This window comes from Tamandua tetradactyla, chromosome 4, assembly GCF_023851605.1.
Source record: "Tamandua tetradactyla isolate mTamTet1 chromosome 4, mTamTet1.pri, whole genome shotgun sequence".
NCBI lineage: Eukaryota > Metazoa > Chordata > Mammalia > Pilosa > Myrmecophagidae > Tamandua > Tamandua tetradactyla.
In genome coordinates this window covers 197,207,043-197,222,180 of record NC_135330.1, presented here as the reverse complement: position 1 = coordinate 197,222,180, position 15,138 = coordinate 197,207,043, and the positions used below count along the sequence as shown (strand labels likewise).

The following is a 15,138-nucleotide window of genomic DNA, read 5'->3' as shown; positions in this document are numbered from 1 at the left end:
TGACATAAAAGGATACTATTCAGTAACTCGAAGCCACATGAATAAAGAACACTAGTAAAGGTAACAAGCAGGCAAATATAAAAAGCCAGCATTACTGTACTCTTGGTTTGTCACATCTCTTTTTTTACTGTATAATTTAAAAGGCAAATGAATAACACAATCATCATACATCTATGTTAACAGACACACAATGTCTAAAGATACAATCTCTGACAATACCAGTGTAAAGTAGGATGGACAGAGATGTATAGAACAGAGTTTTTTAACACCATTGAAACTGAGTTGGTATTATTTGAACTAGGTTATAAATTTAAAATGTTACTTGTAACCCCAAAGAAATCACTAACAAAATAACTAAAAAATATACAGAAAAAGAAAGAAGGAAATCAAAATGGTATACTAAAAAAAAAATCAACCACATAGATAAAAGACTACAGTAGAGGAATTTGAGCACACAAAATAAATAAGATGTAAAGAAAAGAAATAGCTAAATGACAAAAATAAGTCCTTCCCTATCAGAAACTGCTTTAAATGTAAATGGTTAAGCTCTCCAACTAAAAGGCAGAGATTGGTATAATGGATAAAAAAAGATGGTCTATCCATATGTTGTCTATAAGATTCACTTTAGACACAAAGACAAAGAGGTCGAAAGAAAATGGATGGGAAAAGATATTCCATTAAAATAGTAACCAAAGGAGAGGTGGGTGGCTGATAATTATCATACAAAATACTTAATTTTAAGTAAAAAAAAAAAAAAGATTACAAGAGACAAGGAAGGACTTTATATATTCATAAAAGGTTCATGCTATCTAGAAGCTGTAAAAATAATAAACACATACACAACTAAACATACAGCCCCCAAATTCATGAAGGAAAATGACTTAATAGACATTTATAGAATATTACACCCCACAACAGCAGGATACACTTTTTCCTCAAGTGCTCATGGATCATTCTCACTTGCTGGGTCACAAAGCAAGTATCAACAAATTTAAAAAGATTGAAATCATACAAAACATTTTTTCAGATCATAAAGGAATGAAGTTGGAAATCAATAACAGGCAGAGGGCCAGAAAATTCAAATTCATGGAGGCTTTTAACAACACACTCTTAAACAACCAGTGGGTCAAGGAAGAAATTACAAGAGAAATCAGTAAACACCTCCAGGTAAATGAAAATGAAAACATAACATAGCAAAAGTTACGGGATGCAACAAAGGCAGTGCTAAGAGGTAAATTTATTGCCTTAAATGTCTATATCAAAAAAAAGAGCAAAAATCGAGGAATTAACTATCAACTTGGAAGAACTAGAGAAAGAACAGCAAACTAACTCCAAAGTAAGCAAAAGGAAAGAAACAATGAAGATAAGAGCAGAAATAAATGAAATTGAGAACATGAAAACAATTGAGAAAATCAACAAAACCAGAAGGTGGTTCTATGAGAAAATCAGTAAGATTGATGGACCCTTAGCAAGGTTGACAAAAGAAGAAAAGAGAGGATGCAAATAAATAAAATCAGAAACGGAAGAAGAGACATAACCACTGACCCTGCAGAAATAAAGGAGGTGATGAGAGGATACTATGAACAACTTTATGCTAATAAACTAGACAATGTAGATGAAACGGACAACTTCCTAGAAAGGCACAAACAACCATGAGAAGAAACTGATGACCTTAACAAACTAATCACAAGTAAAGAAATTGAATTAGTCATTAAGAAGCTCCCAAAAAAGAAAAGTCCAGGACCAGATGGCTTCAAATGTGAATTTTACCAAATATTCAAGAAAGGATTAGTGCTTATCCCGCTCAAACTCTTCAAAAAAATTGAACAGGAGGGAAGGCTACCTAACTCATTCTACCAAGCCAACATCACCCTCATACCAAAGCCAGACAAAGATACTACAAGAAAAGAAAATTACAGACCAATCTCTCTAATGAATATAGATGCAAAAATCCTCAACAAAATTCTTGCAAATTGAATCCAGCAGCACATTAAAAGAATTATACACCATGACCAAGTAGGATTCATCCCAGGTATGCAAGGATGGTTCAACATAAGAAAATCAATAAATGTAATTCACCATATCAACAAATAAAAGCAGGAAAACCACAGGATTATCTCAACTGACGCAGAAAAGGCATTTGACAGAATTCAACATTCTTTCTTGCTGAAAACACTTCAAAGAATAGGAATAGAAGGGAACTTCCTCAACATGATAAAGGGAATATATGAAAAACCCAAAGCTAACATCATCCTTAATGGGGAAAAACTGAAAACATTCCCAAGATCAGGAACAAGACAAGGATATCCTTTGTCACCACTGTTATTCAACAATGTGTTGGAAGTTCTAGCCAAAGCAATTAGAGAAGAAAAAGAAATACAAGTCATCAAAATTGGGAAGGAAGAAGTAAAACTCTCACTGTTTGCAGACCGTATGATACTGTATGTTGAAACCCCCGCAAAAATCCATAGCAAAACTACTAGAGCTAAAATGGCAGGTTACAAGATCAACACCCAAACATCTGTAGTGTTTCTATATACTAGTAATGAGCAATCTGAGGGGGAAATCAAGAAAAAAAATCCATTTCCTATTGCAACCAAAAGAATAAAACGTTTAGGAATAAATTTAACTAAGGACACAAAAGACCTATACAAAGAAAACTATAAGAGATTGCTAAAAGAAATGACAAAAGAATTAAATAAATGGAAGGGAATACCGTGTTCATTGATTGGAAGACTAAATATAGTTAAGATGTCAATTCTACCTAAATTGATTCATAGATTCAATGCAATACCAATTAAAATCCCAAAAACTTACTTTTCAGAAATAGAAAAAACAATTACCAAATTTATCTGGAAGGGCAGGGTGCTCCAAATAGCTGAAAATATTCTGAGAAAGAAAAATTAATTCGGAGGTCTCACACTACCTGACTTTAAGGCATATTATGAAGCTACAGTGGTCAAAACAGCATGGCACTGGCATAAAGACAGATATACTGACCAACGGAATTGAACAGAGTGTTCAGATATCAACCCTCTCACCTACGGACAACTGATCTTTGATAAGGCAGTCAAGCTAACTCACCTGGGACAGAACAGTCTCTTCAATAAATGGTGCCTGGAGAACAGGACATCCACGTGCAAAAGAACGAAAGAGGATTCATATCTCACACCCTATACAAAAATTAACTCAAAATGGATCAAAGACCTAAACATTAGATCTAAGACCATAAAACTTTTAGAAGAAAATGTAGGGAAATAACTTTTAAATCTTATAATAGGAGGCGATTTCCTAGATCTCACACCCAAAGCATGAGCAGTGAAGAAAGAAATAGATAAATGGGAACTCCTCAAAATTAAACACTTTAGTGTATCAAAGAACTTTGTGAAGAACATAAAAGCCTACTCAATAGGAGACAGTATTTGGAAATGACATATCAGATAAAGGTCTAGTATTCAGAATATTAAAGAGATTTTTCAACTCAATCACAAAAAGACAACCCAATTGCAAAATGGGCAAAAGACATGAACAGACACATCTCAGAAGAGGAAATACAGATGGCCAAAAGGCACATGAAAAGATGCTCAACTTCCCTAGCTATTAGGGAAATGCCCATCAAAATCACAATGACATACCATGTCACAATCACCAGAATGGCCATTATCAATAAAACAGAAAATGGTAAGTGCTGGAGAGGATGTGTAGAAAGAGGCACACTTATCCATTGTTGGGGGGAATGTCAAATGGTACAATTGCTGTGGAAGACAGTTTGGCAGTTCCTCAGGAAGCTAAGTTTAGAAGTGCCATATGATCCAGCAATACCATTGCAAGATATCTGTTCAGAGGACAAGGGCAAGGACACAAACAGACACTTGAATACCAATGTTCATAGCAGCATTATTTACAATCGCCAAGAGATGGAATCAGCCCAAATGCTCATCAACAAACGAATGCCTAAATCAGCTGCAGTATATACATACGATGGAATATTATGCAGCTGTAAGACAAAACAAAGTCATGAAACATTTAACAACATGGATGGACCTTGAGGACATTATGCTGAGTGACATTAGCCATAAACAAAAGGACAGATATTATACGGTCTCACTGATATGAACTAACAATAATGAACAAACTTGAGAATTTCAGTGAAGAACAGAGGCCATAAAGAGATAGAAATAGGGTAACTGAAGCTGAAAGGAAACAGACTGTAACAGGATTGATTATAAAAATTCAGAAACGGATAGCACAATACTACCTAATTGTAGCACAATAATGTTAGTACACTGAATGAAGTTGAATATGAGAATGATAGAGAGAGGAGGGCTGGGAGCAGAAATGAAACCAGAAGGAAAGATAGACAAATACTGAGATGGTATAATCTGGGAATGCCTAGAGTGTACAATGATAGTGACTAAATGTACAAATTAAAAAATGTTTTTGCATGAGGAAGAACAAAGGAATGTCAGTACTGCAGGGTGTTGAGAACAGATGGTAAGTCATATTTTAAAACTTAAACTTATGTGTGAGACTAAAGAAAAAATGTTTATTTGGTACAAAATTTATATTTCGACTATCGCATTTCCTAATATAACTTATATGGACAGTTTAATTGAATACCATAAGTACATCGAACCTTGAATAGGGCATAAGATTTTTTAGGTTTGCCCAGAGTGATGGCCCAAAAAATCCCAGAGTGATTTGAACAGTGAATTAAAAAAAAAGTATTTGCAAAGTCCCCTTGGGGGAATGGTGAGAAAGGGGGAAAATTCAACTTTCCCATTTGGAGAATTTCTGACATTCTCACAAGCAGTGGGGACAACCAAATCAATAGGCCAAGCCCTCAATCTTGGGGTTTGTTCATACGAAACTTACGACCGCAAAGGATAGATTAAGCCTACTTAAAATAAGGCCTAAGACTCAACCCCAGACAACCTCTTTTCTTGCTCAGATGTTGCCTATCTCTCAGCCAACACTGCAAGTAAATTCACCACCGCCCCCCCCCCCACATGGAACATGACTCCCACAGGTATAAACCTCCCTGGCAATGTGGGACAGAAATCCTAGAATGAGCTGGGATTCAATCAAAGGATTGAGATCATCTTCTTGTCCAAAAGGTGGAAGAGAGAAATGAGACAAAATAAAGTGTCAGTGGCTGAGAGATTTCAAACAGAGTCGAGAGGTTATCCTGGAGGTTATTCTTACGCATTTTATAGATATCCCCTTTTTAGTTTAAGGTGTATTAGAGACTAGAGGGAAGTGCCTAAAACTGTAGAGCTGTGTTCCAGTAATAATGTTTCTCGAAGATGAATGTATAAGGATACAGCTTTCACAATTGACTATGCGATTGTGAAAATCTTGTGTCTGATGCTCCTTTTACCTACAATATTGACAGCTGAATAAAAAATATGGATTAAAAATAAATAATGGGGGAACAAATGTTAAAATAAACTGAGTAGACTGAAATACTAGTGAACAATGAAAGGGAGTGGTAAGGGGTACAGAAAAACAATAGGGGGAATAAAGGTTAAAATCTATTGAGTAGATGGAAATATTAGTGGTCAATGAGAGGGAAAGGTAAGTATGGTATGTGTGAGCTTTTTCTTTTTCGGGAGTGATGCAAATGTTCTAAAAAATGATCATGGTGATGAATGATGATATTGTGAGTCACTGATTGTACAACATACATGGAATGTTTGTATGCTAAGAATGCTCATGCTTATATGCTGCTTTGGTTTGATAATACAAAATAAATTAAATTTTAAAAAGTCACTTGTATTTGTATACACTAGCAATGAACAATACAAAAAGGAATTTAGGAAACAATTTTATTTACAGTAGCATAAAAAAATACTTAAGAATAAATTTAACTGAGGAAGCAAAAGACTCATACAATTAAATCTACAAAACATTGCTGAAATTAAAGACGACTTAAATAAATGGAAAGACTCCCTGTGCTCATGGATTGGAAACCCTAATTATTAAGATGATAATAATGGCCAGAGCCATATAAAGATTCAATGCAATCCTTATCAAAATCCCAATGGCATTTTTTGCAGAAATGGAAAATTTCACCCTAAAATTCATATGGACTTATACCATTTTACAGACCCCAAATAGCCACTACCCTACTGCATCCCCACCCCCAAAAAATGCCTGGAAAAGAAGCTCAACGTTGGAGGACTCATACTTTCTGATTTAAAAATTTATTACAAAGCTACAGTATTGGCATAAGGATAGGCATATAGACTATGGAATAGAATTCAGAGCCGAGAAATAAACCCTCTCACATCCATGGTCAATTGATTTTCAAAAGGGTGCCAATTCCATTCACTGGGGGAATGTACTCTTCAACAATAGTACTGGGGCAACCGGATATACACACACAAGAGAATGAAGAAGTCTAACTTCTCATAGAAGTATGAGACTTCTATCTTATACCATATGAAAATTTAACACAAAAATGGATCAAAGGTTCGTTTCCCGGTGCCTGCCCATGCAAAAAAAAGGCCTTAAATGTAAGAGTTAAAATTATAAAACACCCATGTGCCCATCAACAGATGAACAGATTTAAAAAGTGTGGTATATCCATATAATGGAATAAACATTCAGCCATATAAAGGAACAAAGAGCTGCTGATACATGTTACAGCATGGATGAACCTTGTAAATATTATGCTAAGTAAAATAAGCCAGACATGAAAGGACAAATATGATTTTACTTATTTTAAATATACAGAATAGGCAAATTCGCAAAAAAGTAAATTACAGGTAATGAGGGGCTGGGTGGAATGGGATATGGGAATTTATTGCTTAATGGGTACAGAGTCTATTTGGGAGAATGAAAAAGTACTGGAAACAAAAAGTGGTGATGATTGCACAACACTGTAAAGACAATTAATGCCACTGAATTGTATCCTTAAAAATGATTAAAGTGACAAATTCCATGTTATGTATGTTTTAACAAGATAAAATTTAATTAGAAAAAAATAAAAAAATGTCATTGTTTTATAATTGATTTATGCTTATTATGAACAGTGAGTCTCAGGATTATAGCAGGCATCATGAAGAAAAAGTTAAGAAACATGACAAGATAAAATTTAACAAAACACACTGTAAAATCTTTTCCAAATACATATATACCCAAGAGAAATGAGAAAGACAGCCAAACACATAGTACCTGTTTAGGGAGAAAAGATACGGAAAAACATTTACCATCTGGTGTGGTTTTTAAAGCCTTTAATGTTTTTTCTTGATTTTCTATTATCTTGTCAAATTCATTTAATAAATTTCTTTTGATTGGGGGTTCTCCTAAAAGAAATTTCCATACACGTTTTTAAAGCAAATGATATCAATTTTATTTTTCAACAGCCTACAATCCATGTATTAAATGTAAAGCATTCCTGAACCATGCATCTGTACCCACCTATCGATCCCCCAAAAAGTAAAGCACTGACTCATACGTTAAGCAAAAAATACATAATAATTATAGTGACCATTCTATTTTGAAAAAGAAAATTCAGTTTTTCACTATCAATTTAATTTCAATTATTTTTGACTGTTAAAATAGCAATAATAAATTGGGTCTAGGAATAAACAGACGTTTCTAAGTACCACAAACAAACTATTTTTTAAAAAACTGGCACTAACTATAGATAAAGGTTTACCAGTAATAAGCGAAAAACAGAATTTCCCTAAAGAAATACCTTTTTGACATTAACTCAAGGAGGTACTGTATAGTTTTTTGAATTAGAGTCCATGAGTAGGAAAATAGACTTTAACGATCAAATTACATAAAAATATTAATAAAATACTTTGTTAAAAAATTCCACAAAGGCTGAGAGAATTAAATTGAACCATAATTCAAGCTATGCATACATTTATATCATACTGAGATAATATGTGATAACAGGTACTTGGCTTTTTGATGCCTTATTATAGGGAATGAATTTGTAGGATTTAATAAGTAAAAATGTCCAATGAAAGCTTTTCAGGTATTATATCATTATAAAGTCAATTAATATTTAACAAGACCTATAATGCTCAGAAGCTGATTAAGATGTATAGTTAACATAAGAAAACTAAGAGAAATTAAATAGTGGTGTTGCTGAGAATATTCTAGTTGGGATTGTTTTTTACTAGCAGAAGGCCAACCCACAACAGAAGAGAAATTAAATAGTGATAGTGAGAATTTTCCAGTCAGGGTTGTTTCTACTAGCAGGAAGCCAATGCATATCAGTATACACATGAAGAGCATGGGTTCCTGTAAATAAAGTCATCATTTCCTACAAAAGAACTGTGAATATCTTCAAACATCTGCACTTCAGAATTTTGCACTAGGAAACAGAAAATAGTTTAAGGTAAATACTATACATGAACTACTTTGCTCATAAGGGAAAACTGGTATAGAATGTGAGCTGGACAACATTGGATTAGGTAAAACTGTATCCATCAGGATGACTGAAGGGCAACAAGTACCAAGTGATGGAATAAACTCACTGCTTTTAATTTCTTTCTCTGTAGTAAAAAGGGAACAGACAAGAAGACTGCTGATAACTCAAATATTTGATGAGTCTATAACTTTTCAGAAGGTGCTAGGAATTTAAGATCATCTACTTAAAAGTTACAGATTAATGTTGGCATTTACTTTAATTGTAAATCGACAGATTCAATTACTTCAGATTATTCCCAGAGACACTAACTGGAAAAAAAAATCACAAATCTAAAATTAATTAAAGAGTTGTGCAAAGTTAAGTTGTTAAATACACATACAAAGAGAAGTTAGAACATAGCCCTACTGTCATTAAAACCAGGATACTACTTGCTAAGAATAAGGGACTTTAGAACACTTCCTAGATGGAAAAAAAAGAGAAGCAAACCGGCTCCTACTGGTCTTAGTACAGGTCAGATTCAGTGTTAAGTGCTTTAGATATGCTAATTATTTTATCTTTATAATTACCTTGTTGGAGGCATTTTATAGATAAGTAAACTGATGCTCAGAGAAACCAACTTACACCATCCAGTAAATTGCACATTTGGAAACCAACTTTTAAAGTTTGGTTTAAAACAACCAGTCTGAACTTCAGTTATATATTTTAAAAACCAGCTAATAAATTGGTATTATGCAGGCTTTGTTATAACACGAAGGTAAGATTTCATCTTTTCTAAAAAAACTCAAAATTAACAGTAATTTCTCAATTATAACTATATTAATAATCTCTAATATATTAAGAGATCCTCAAAACATGATTTCTTGGTATACAGACATATCAAGAGTCAAACTACATTCCTCCAAACAGATAAAAGGCTGAGAGAATACAGCTAGCTTGTAACTCTAAACACCAGAAGTTAGCCTATAAGGACTATTAAGGACTTCAGACTTAAAATTCTGATTTGCAAAAATCAAAAGGAAATAAAAAGACACTTACCAAGTGAGACAAGTGTATTTCCTCTTCTTTTTCCACTTCTTGGATTTAACCAAGTCTTTTTCTCATTTCCTTGGCATGCAAAAAGAGAATGCTTGGCATGACTCGGCAGTTCAGAATCTGTCAGCTCACCATCCTGCATAAAAGCTTTGGCAATCTCTACTGCTTCTGATTCAAAACAGTTTTCTGGATCTCTGGAGTAAGCAGAACATGCTTCTGTACTTGTTTTCACAGGCAGATTAGAAAAAGTTTCAGGTTTACTAATTTCCATTTTTACATTTTTAGGCAAAGCGTGTTCTTTTCCCAAAAGATGAATGCTCTCAAGTAATACTTTGGTTCCTAATCCTGACTGTTGTTTGTCTTGCCTACCCTGAGAGAGATGTGGAGAAACTTTAATAGGGTGATTATTTTCTGAAGAACCACTTTCAATACTACAGTTATTTGATAATTTAAGTTCTTTATTGCAGGCTGTTTTCATTTTGGAGTTCACAGAGTATTTTGGAGTTCTCTTATCAATATGAGGAAGTATTTCTGATACATCTTGTCTAGACGAAGGTGAATGCTGAAGATTATATTCAGTTCTGATTAAATCGAATTCCTCTAATATCCCCTTAACTTTGTTTAAGGTGCTTTCAGAAATTAAAACCTGTTTTCCACTTGCTGTACTAAATCCAGAGTAAGCAGATGATTTTACCATATTAAATGAAAAATCTTTTTGGGGTGAGGGTAAAATGCTGTTGGTATGTGTCATGGTATTTTCTACTTTTATGAATTTGTCTGAATGTTCATTACTTTCAAAGGATGCTTTGGAAAAGAACTGCTTGGCACTATCTCCTATCTCAGAAAATACCTGTCTTGCCTTTTGTAATGAAGCATCCGATACTTGCACAGATTTTCCACTCGCTGTGCTAAAAACCCCACACTTATTTGTAGAAGAGCGTGACTTGGGAAGCTTCCCTATATTAAGTTTACAAGTATCAGGAGTTTTCAAATTAGCCTGACCAGATATTTTGGAAATTTTCTCCAATCCAGACATAGTTCGGTTATGCTTTAAAATTTGTTCACTCTGAATGTCAGCAAAATACTTATGTGAATGCATACTACATTCTTCACCTTCTAGAGAGTTAGGGAAAATAACATCCTCTGAACCCTCCAATGTCTTAGAGCAGCCTGTCATACTTTTTGCTTGGCAAGTACCTGATTTATTCTCAGTGTTTTGTTCAATGACGTTACTACGATTCTCGGTAAACATCTCTCTCACTTTTTTTATGGTTTCATGTGAAACACAAACTATTTTACCACTTGCTGTACTGAATACAGGTGACCCTACATCAAAATTATTTGAATTTGATATGGCCAATTTAAGGGCTGCATTTTTATTTTTGCATGGTGAAGAATCAGGAACAGGTTTCTGAATACAAATATCTTCGTTTACAGTTTGTGGCTGTGAGTTTATTTCTGTTACAGTAGATGGTACTTTGGAAAAAACAGTATTTTTTCTGTCTTTGACATTCTCTACTACTGGGTCAATATCAGAATTATCAACCTTATCTTTTGAGAGAAAACCTGATTTATTAAATATCTCATCAGAATGATCAAAATAAGAATGATCGGAACACCTGTTAGATATGCTGGTACTTAAATAAACTGAATCTGCTTTTTCAAAGAGGTTTCTGTCATCTTCAGTTATGATACTTTTTGAACTATTTCCAAATGAAGGATTTCCTACACAATCCTCAGGGTATTCATTTAAATGTATAACCTTTCTAGCATTTATTTTTCCTGGTTGATCTTCCAATTCTCCTTTTCTAAGCCATTTTTTTGCTTCAACTAGTGAAGTCTGATTCACAGCTTTTTGACCATGTCCTGTGTAAAATGCAAAAGCTGAATTTTCAGTGGCTGAACAAGTGGTCTGATTTGTGTAACAAGCTGTAGGACTCTTTGCTGTTTCTTCTTCTGTATTTTCATGTACTTTTTTAAAAGAAATACTATTTGATGTTTTGAGACTTTCAGTTTGTCTACATAAATTGTCATTTATGAGCCTGGGTACCATTGCAGTCTCAGTAGAAACAAGGTTTTTTTCATTGTCACCTACAGAATTCTGCATTTCTTCATACTCTGGAAGACCTGTTACCTCAAAGGTCTTAACAGCTAATTCAAGCCCTTCTTTACATTCCTCTTTCTCTTTCAGAGTCTCTGTCCCTAGGTGGCTACAGTTAGTGATTGCAGTAATATTACCTTGCATTCTTCCATCAAAAAGATTTCTCACTTTGTCCAAAGATTCCTGTGCAATGTTTACTTTCTTCCCAGTAGCTGTATGAAAATCCAACATGGTAGTTTCTTTGATCTTTTCAAGTTCACATTCAGGTCCTTGCTGAAGAATTGGTAACTGATTTGCGGTATCAAGAGAGATACTCACTTTCTGTATTTTGTTTCTAACCAAGTTTGATTCCTCATGGTATAAAATGTTCATTTTGTTCTTAGGTGTGCCATAAAGTAATTCAGAATTATAAGAATGTGAATTTCTTTCCAGTTCTTTTGTATAGTTTTTATCAAAGAAACTTACAACTTTATTTAATGACTCTTTATACAAGGGTAAATCAAAAATATTAAAATCTTCCCCATTTTGCCCCATTTTATTAGAAGTTGACTGTTCTTTATCTTCAGTATTAACATTAAATGTTTCTTCAGCTTTCACAACTTCCAAACAAGTTAAATCTGACAAACCTTCTTTAATTTCAGTGTTTCCCTCCTTTATACACTGGCTAGATATTTTTAGGTATGTGTTATGTTGATCAATACCTGGCAAGCAATTTTCATCTTTATGAACATAGACTGTATCTTTTTCACTTGAATCACTGCCATCAGGTCGTAAATTACAAGTATTTCTATTAGCACCAGTACATGTGTTTTCTTCATTTTCTGAGCTTCTCTTGTAATTGTCAGTGTTTTCCTCAACAAAAATGCCAGGTGTCATTTCAGTATCTTTTTGAAGTATTAGCTGGCATTTATTATTTTTCTTATTAAAATGTTTATCATCATTACAATTTTCTGTCTCAAACACTGAAACAAAATTATGACCTTTACATGAAGAAAATTTTCCTGGATCAATCTCTACTGAAGGTTCCTCACTAATGTTCTCAATATCACTGAAGAGTTTCACAGCATGTGGCAGAGATTCACTAGAAGTACTAATTTTTGTGCCAAGAGCAGAATTAAAGCCTCTAAACTCTATTTCATTTTTAGCTGTTAAATGACCAGAAGAAGCACTTTTGTTACAGTTACTTTTCAACAAACTAGGAATCTTATGTTTATTTTTGACTGTATTTTCCAATTTCTTGCTGTCTACTTGACTGATAGACGGAACATTACTTGTAAGATCAAGATCAGTATCTTTTCTTTTCTCAAAAGTGTTAATCAGGACAGTCATCTGGTTTTCAGATATTTCAAATGTATTATTCTGTATTCTGTGGCTTGGTTTTCTGAACTGTGTAAATTCAAACTGACTTCCTGATTCTTCCAAAATAGTAGAAAGTTCTACTATTTCTGCCTTTTGGCTAGGTGTTAAATTAGAGTTTGAATTAAAGCCTTGCTTTGAAGATAAATTTTGAGGAGTGGTTTTAATATTTTCACTATTAGAAATAAATACTATACTCTGCACATCCCCAGATCCAGTATTAACCATCTGTGAATCAAGTGCAAAAGGTTTGTTCAGTTTCTTTTGATTATCTAATGACAAGGTATTTTCAGTTTCAAAACATGCTAAACTGTCAGGAGACTGTTCTTCAATATCTTTGAAGAGCATTTTGCTTCTCTGAATGTTTTGTTCACAGAGTTTTATCTCTTTATTAGAAGCTGTTCTGAAGCCACATCCAAAACTGTCACTTGAAACTGGATTTAAGAGTCTTGCCGATCTGTTTAAGTGATCATTATTTCTGTTTGATTCCATATCTATATCCAAGGAGATGCATGACTTTAAGTCTTGATGTAGAGCCATGTTTAGAGGCAGCTTTACATTATTGTCCTCCTTCTCTGTGAGAGGAGGGACTACATTTAACGAGTCAAAAGCTTTTGTAATGACTGTCTGAGGTGTCTGTTCATTACTTCTGTCTGTACATACTACCTTGGTAGAGTTCTTGAGAACTGCTTCTTTTACACATCTGAAGTCTGTCTCATTAAGTTCACTTGGATTCTCTAAAACAGTAGTATCCTTTTTACTAGTTATTTGACAGGCAAAGTCATTCTCATTCTCTGGGAAAAGTTCTTCAGAATTTGCATTGATACTTATTTTTGAAATTAGATTAGTTTCTCTGAAATTAGATTGGTCTTTTTGGATTACTGTGAGATTTGTATTTTGGTTGAATTGTATCTTCTTAGAGGGTGATACAACTTTTACAAATTTTTCAGGTAGCAACAGCTCTGCGTCTTTAGAATTTTCATTCAAAACTTGTTTTTCTCGCTTTTTTTCTGTGGGAATATTTTTTATTAATTCAATATTGGCTTCACAACTCTTATATTTTAGTTCCTCTGGCATTTTATATGATCCTTTTTCTCTAGAAATCACAGCCGGGTTTAATGGAGGATTCTTGGTGTTCAAAGTTAAAGTGCAAGCATCATCATGGTCATATAAAAGGCTTTTCTGGGAATGAACGTGGATATCGCTACATTCTTCTTTTGGATGCTGTATTACAGGGTGACATGCTATGGTCAAGACATTTTCTTTTATATCTGAAACTCTTTGGCTTTTTGGATCATCTTTCCAATGTCTTTCCTGTAGACATGACTGATGATCAGATTCTGTGGCTATAAATGACTGGTGTTCTTCCTTATTAATATTTCCTTCTTTAAGATCAAAATACTGAGCTATTATTTTATTATTAGAAAAAATGCTTTCATTATTGGAACATTTTCTCAGAGTCATCCCGAAAGAGCTGGTTAAGGACAAAGGTGGCTTTTCATGATCATCCTGTAAACAGTTTTTGTTGACAGAAGAATGCAATAAACCTATGCATAAAGAAACAGTGACAAAATAAAATTCCTTCAATTACATTCAATAAATATTTCCCACTAAGTTAAAAAGGTAACGCCTAAAATAAGATTCATATGAATCTTATATTTTGTAAATGTATCAATGCAATAAAAATCAGTAGGTAGTTCAAGGAAGCAGTGAGCTACCTCATATAAAACTCATAAGTACTTTTTATTGGAAAATAAGTTCATTGGTAATTTTAGTGTAAAAGGAGACAGAAAAGCGAGGCAGAAGAAAGGGATTAAAAAAGTAACCATTTCTTTTAGTTGATTTTTTCATGGATATTGCAAAAACAACAATTTTTAAAAACAGGTACTACTTATGAAACACCTGAAAATGACCTACCCTTATTTATAAACCCAAATGATTAAAATACACTGATTAAATTTTTTTTGACAAACAAAAATTCTTAATCTCAGTTCATTTAACCAGTGACTACTATGATGTACTAGCTACTTCACTGGGTTTAACTCTGATATATAGCATCAAAATTTTTCATTTTTCTCAGGAAATCAATCCAAACTTAAAAAAGATCTTTGGTACCCCAATCCCACCAAAACCCTATTATTCATTATACCACCACTAAAATCTCATAGTAGGGAGATAAAAGCACTCCTTTCTAACATATAGTTTAGCCACTACTAAGTGAACAGTTACTAAAACAAAAAGTGAGTTTCATTGTGTA

The 15,138-nt window shown here is 33.6% G+C and overlaps 1 protein-coding gene across 4 annotated transcripts in view; it reads right to left on the bottom strand.

Annotated features, from left to right (window-relative positions):
• Positions 1-15,138, bottom strand: part of BRCA2 (BRCA2 DNA repair associated) — a 91,339-nt gene that overhangs the window by 53,720 nt on the left and 22,481 nt on the right. For 3 of the 4 annotated variants that reach the window (XM_077158987.1, XM_077158989.1, XM_077158990.1), the window contains 2 exons: positions 9,428-14,428; positions 7,215-7,310 (listed from right to left, as the gene is read on the bottom strand). In XM_077158987.1, coding sequence (XP_077015102.1) covers positions 7,215-7,310; positions 9,428-14,428 — 5,097 coding nt within the window. The remainder of the gene's footprint in view (positions 1-7,214; positions 7,311-9,427; positions 14,429-15,138) is intronic. The other variant, XM_077158988.1, reaches the window with a different exon arrangement.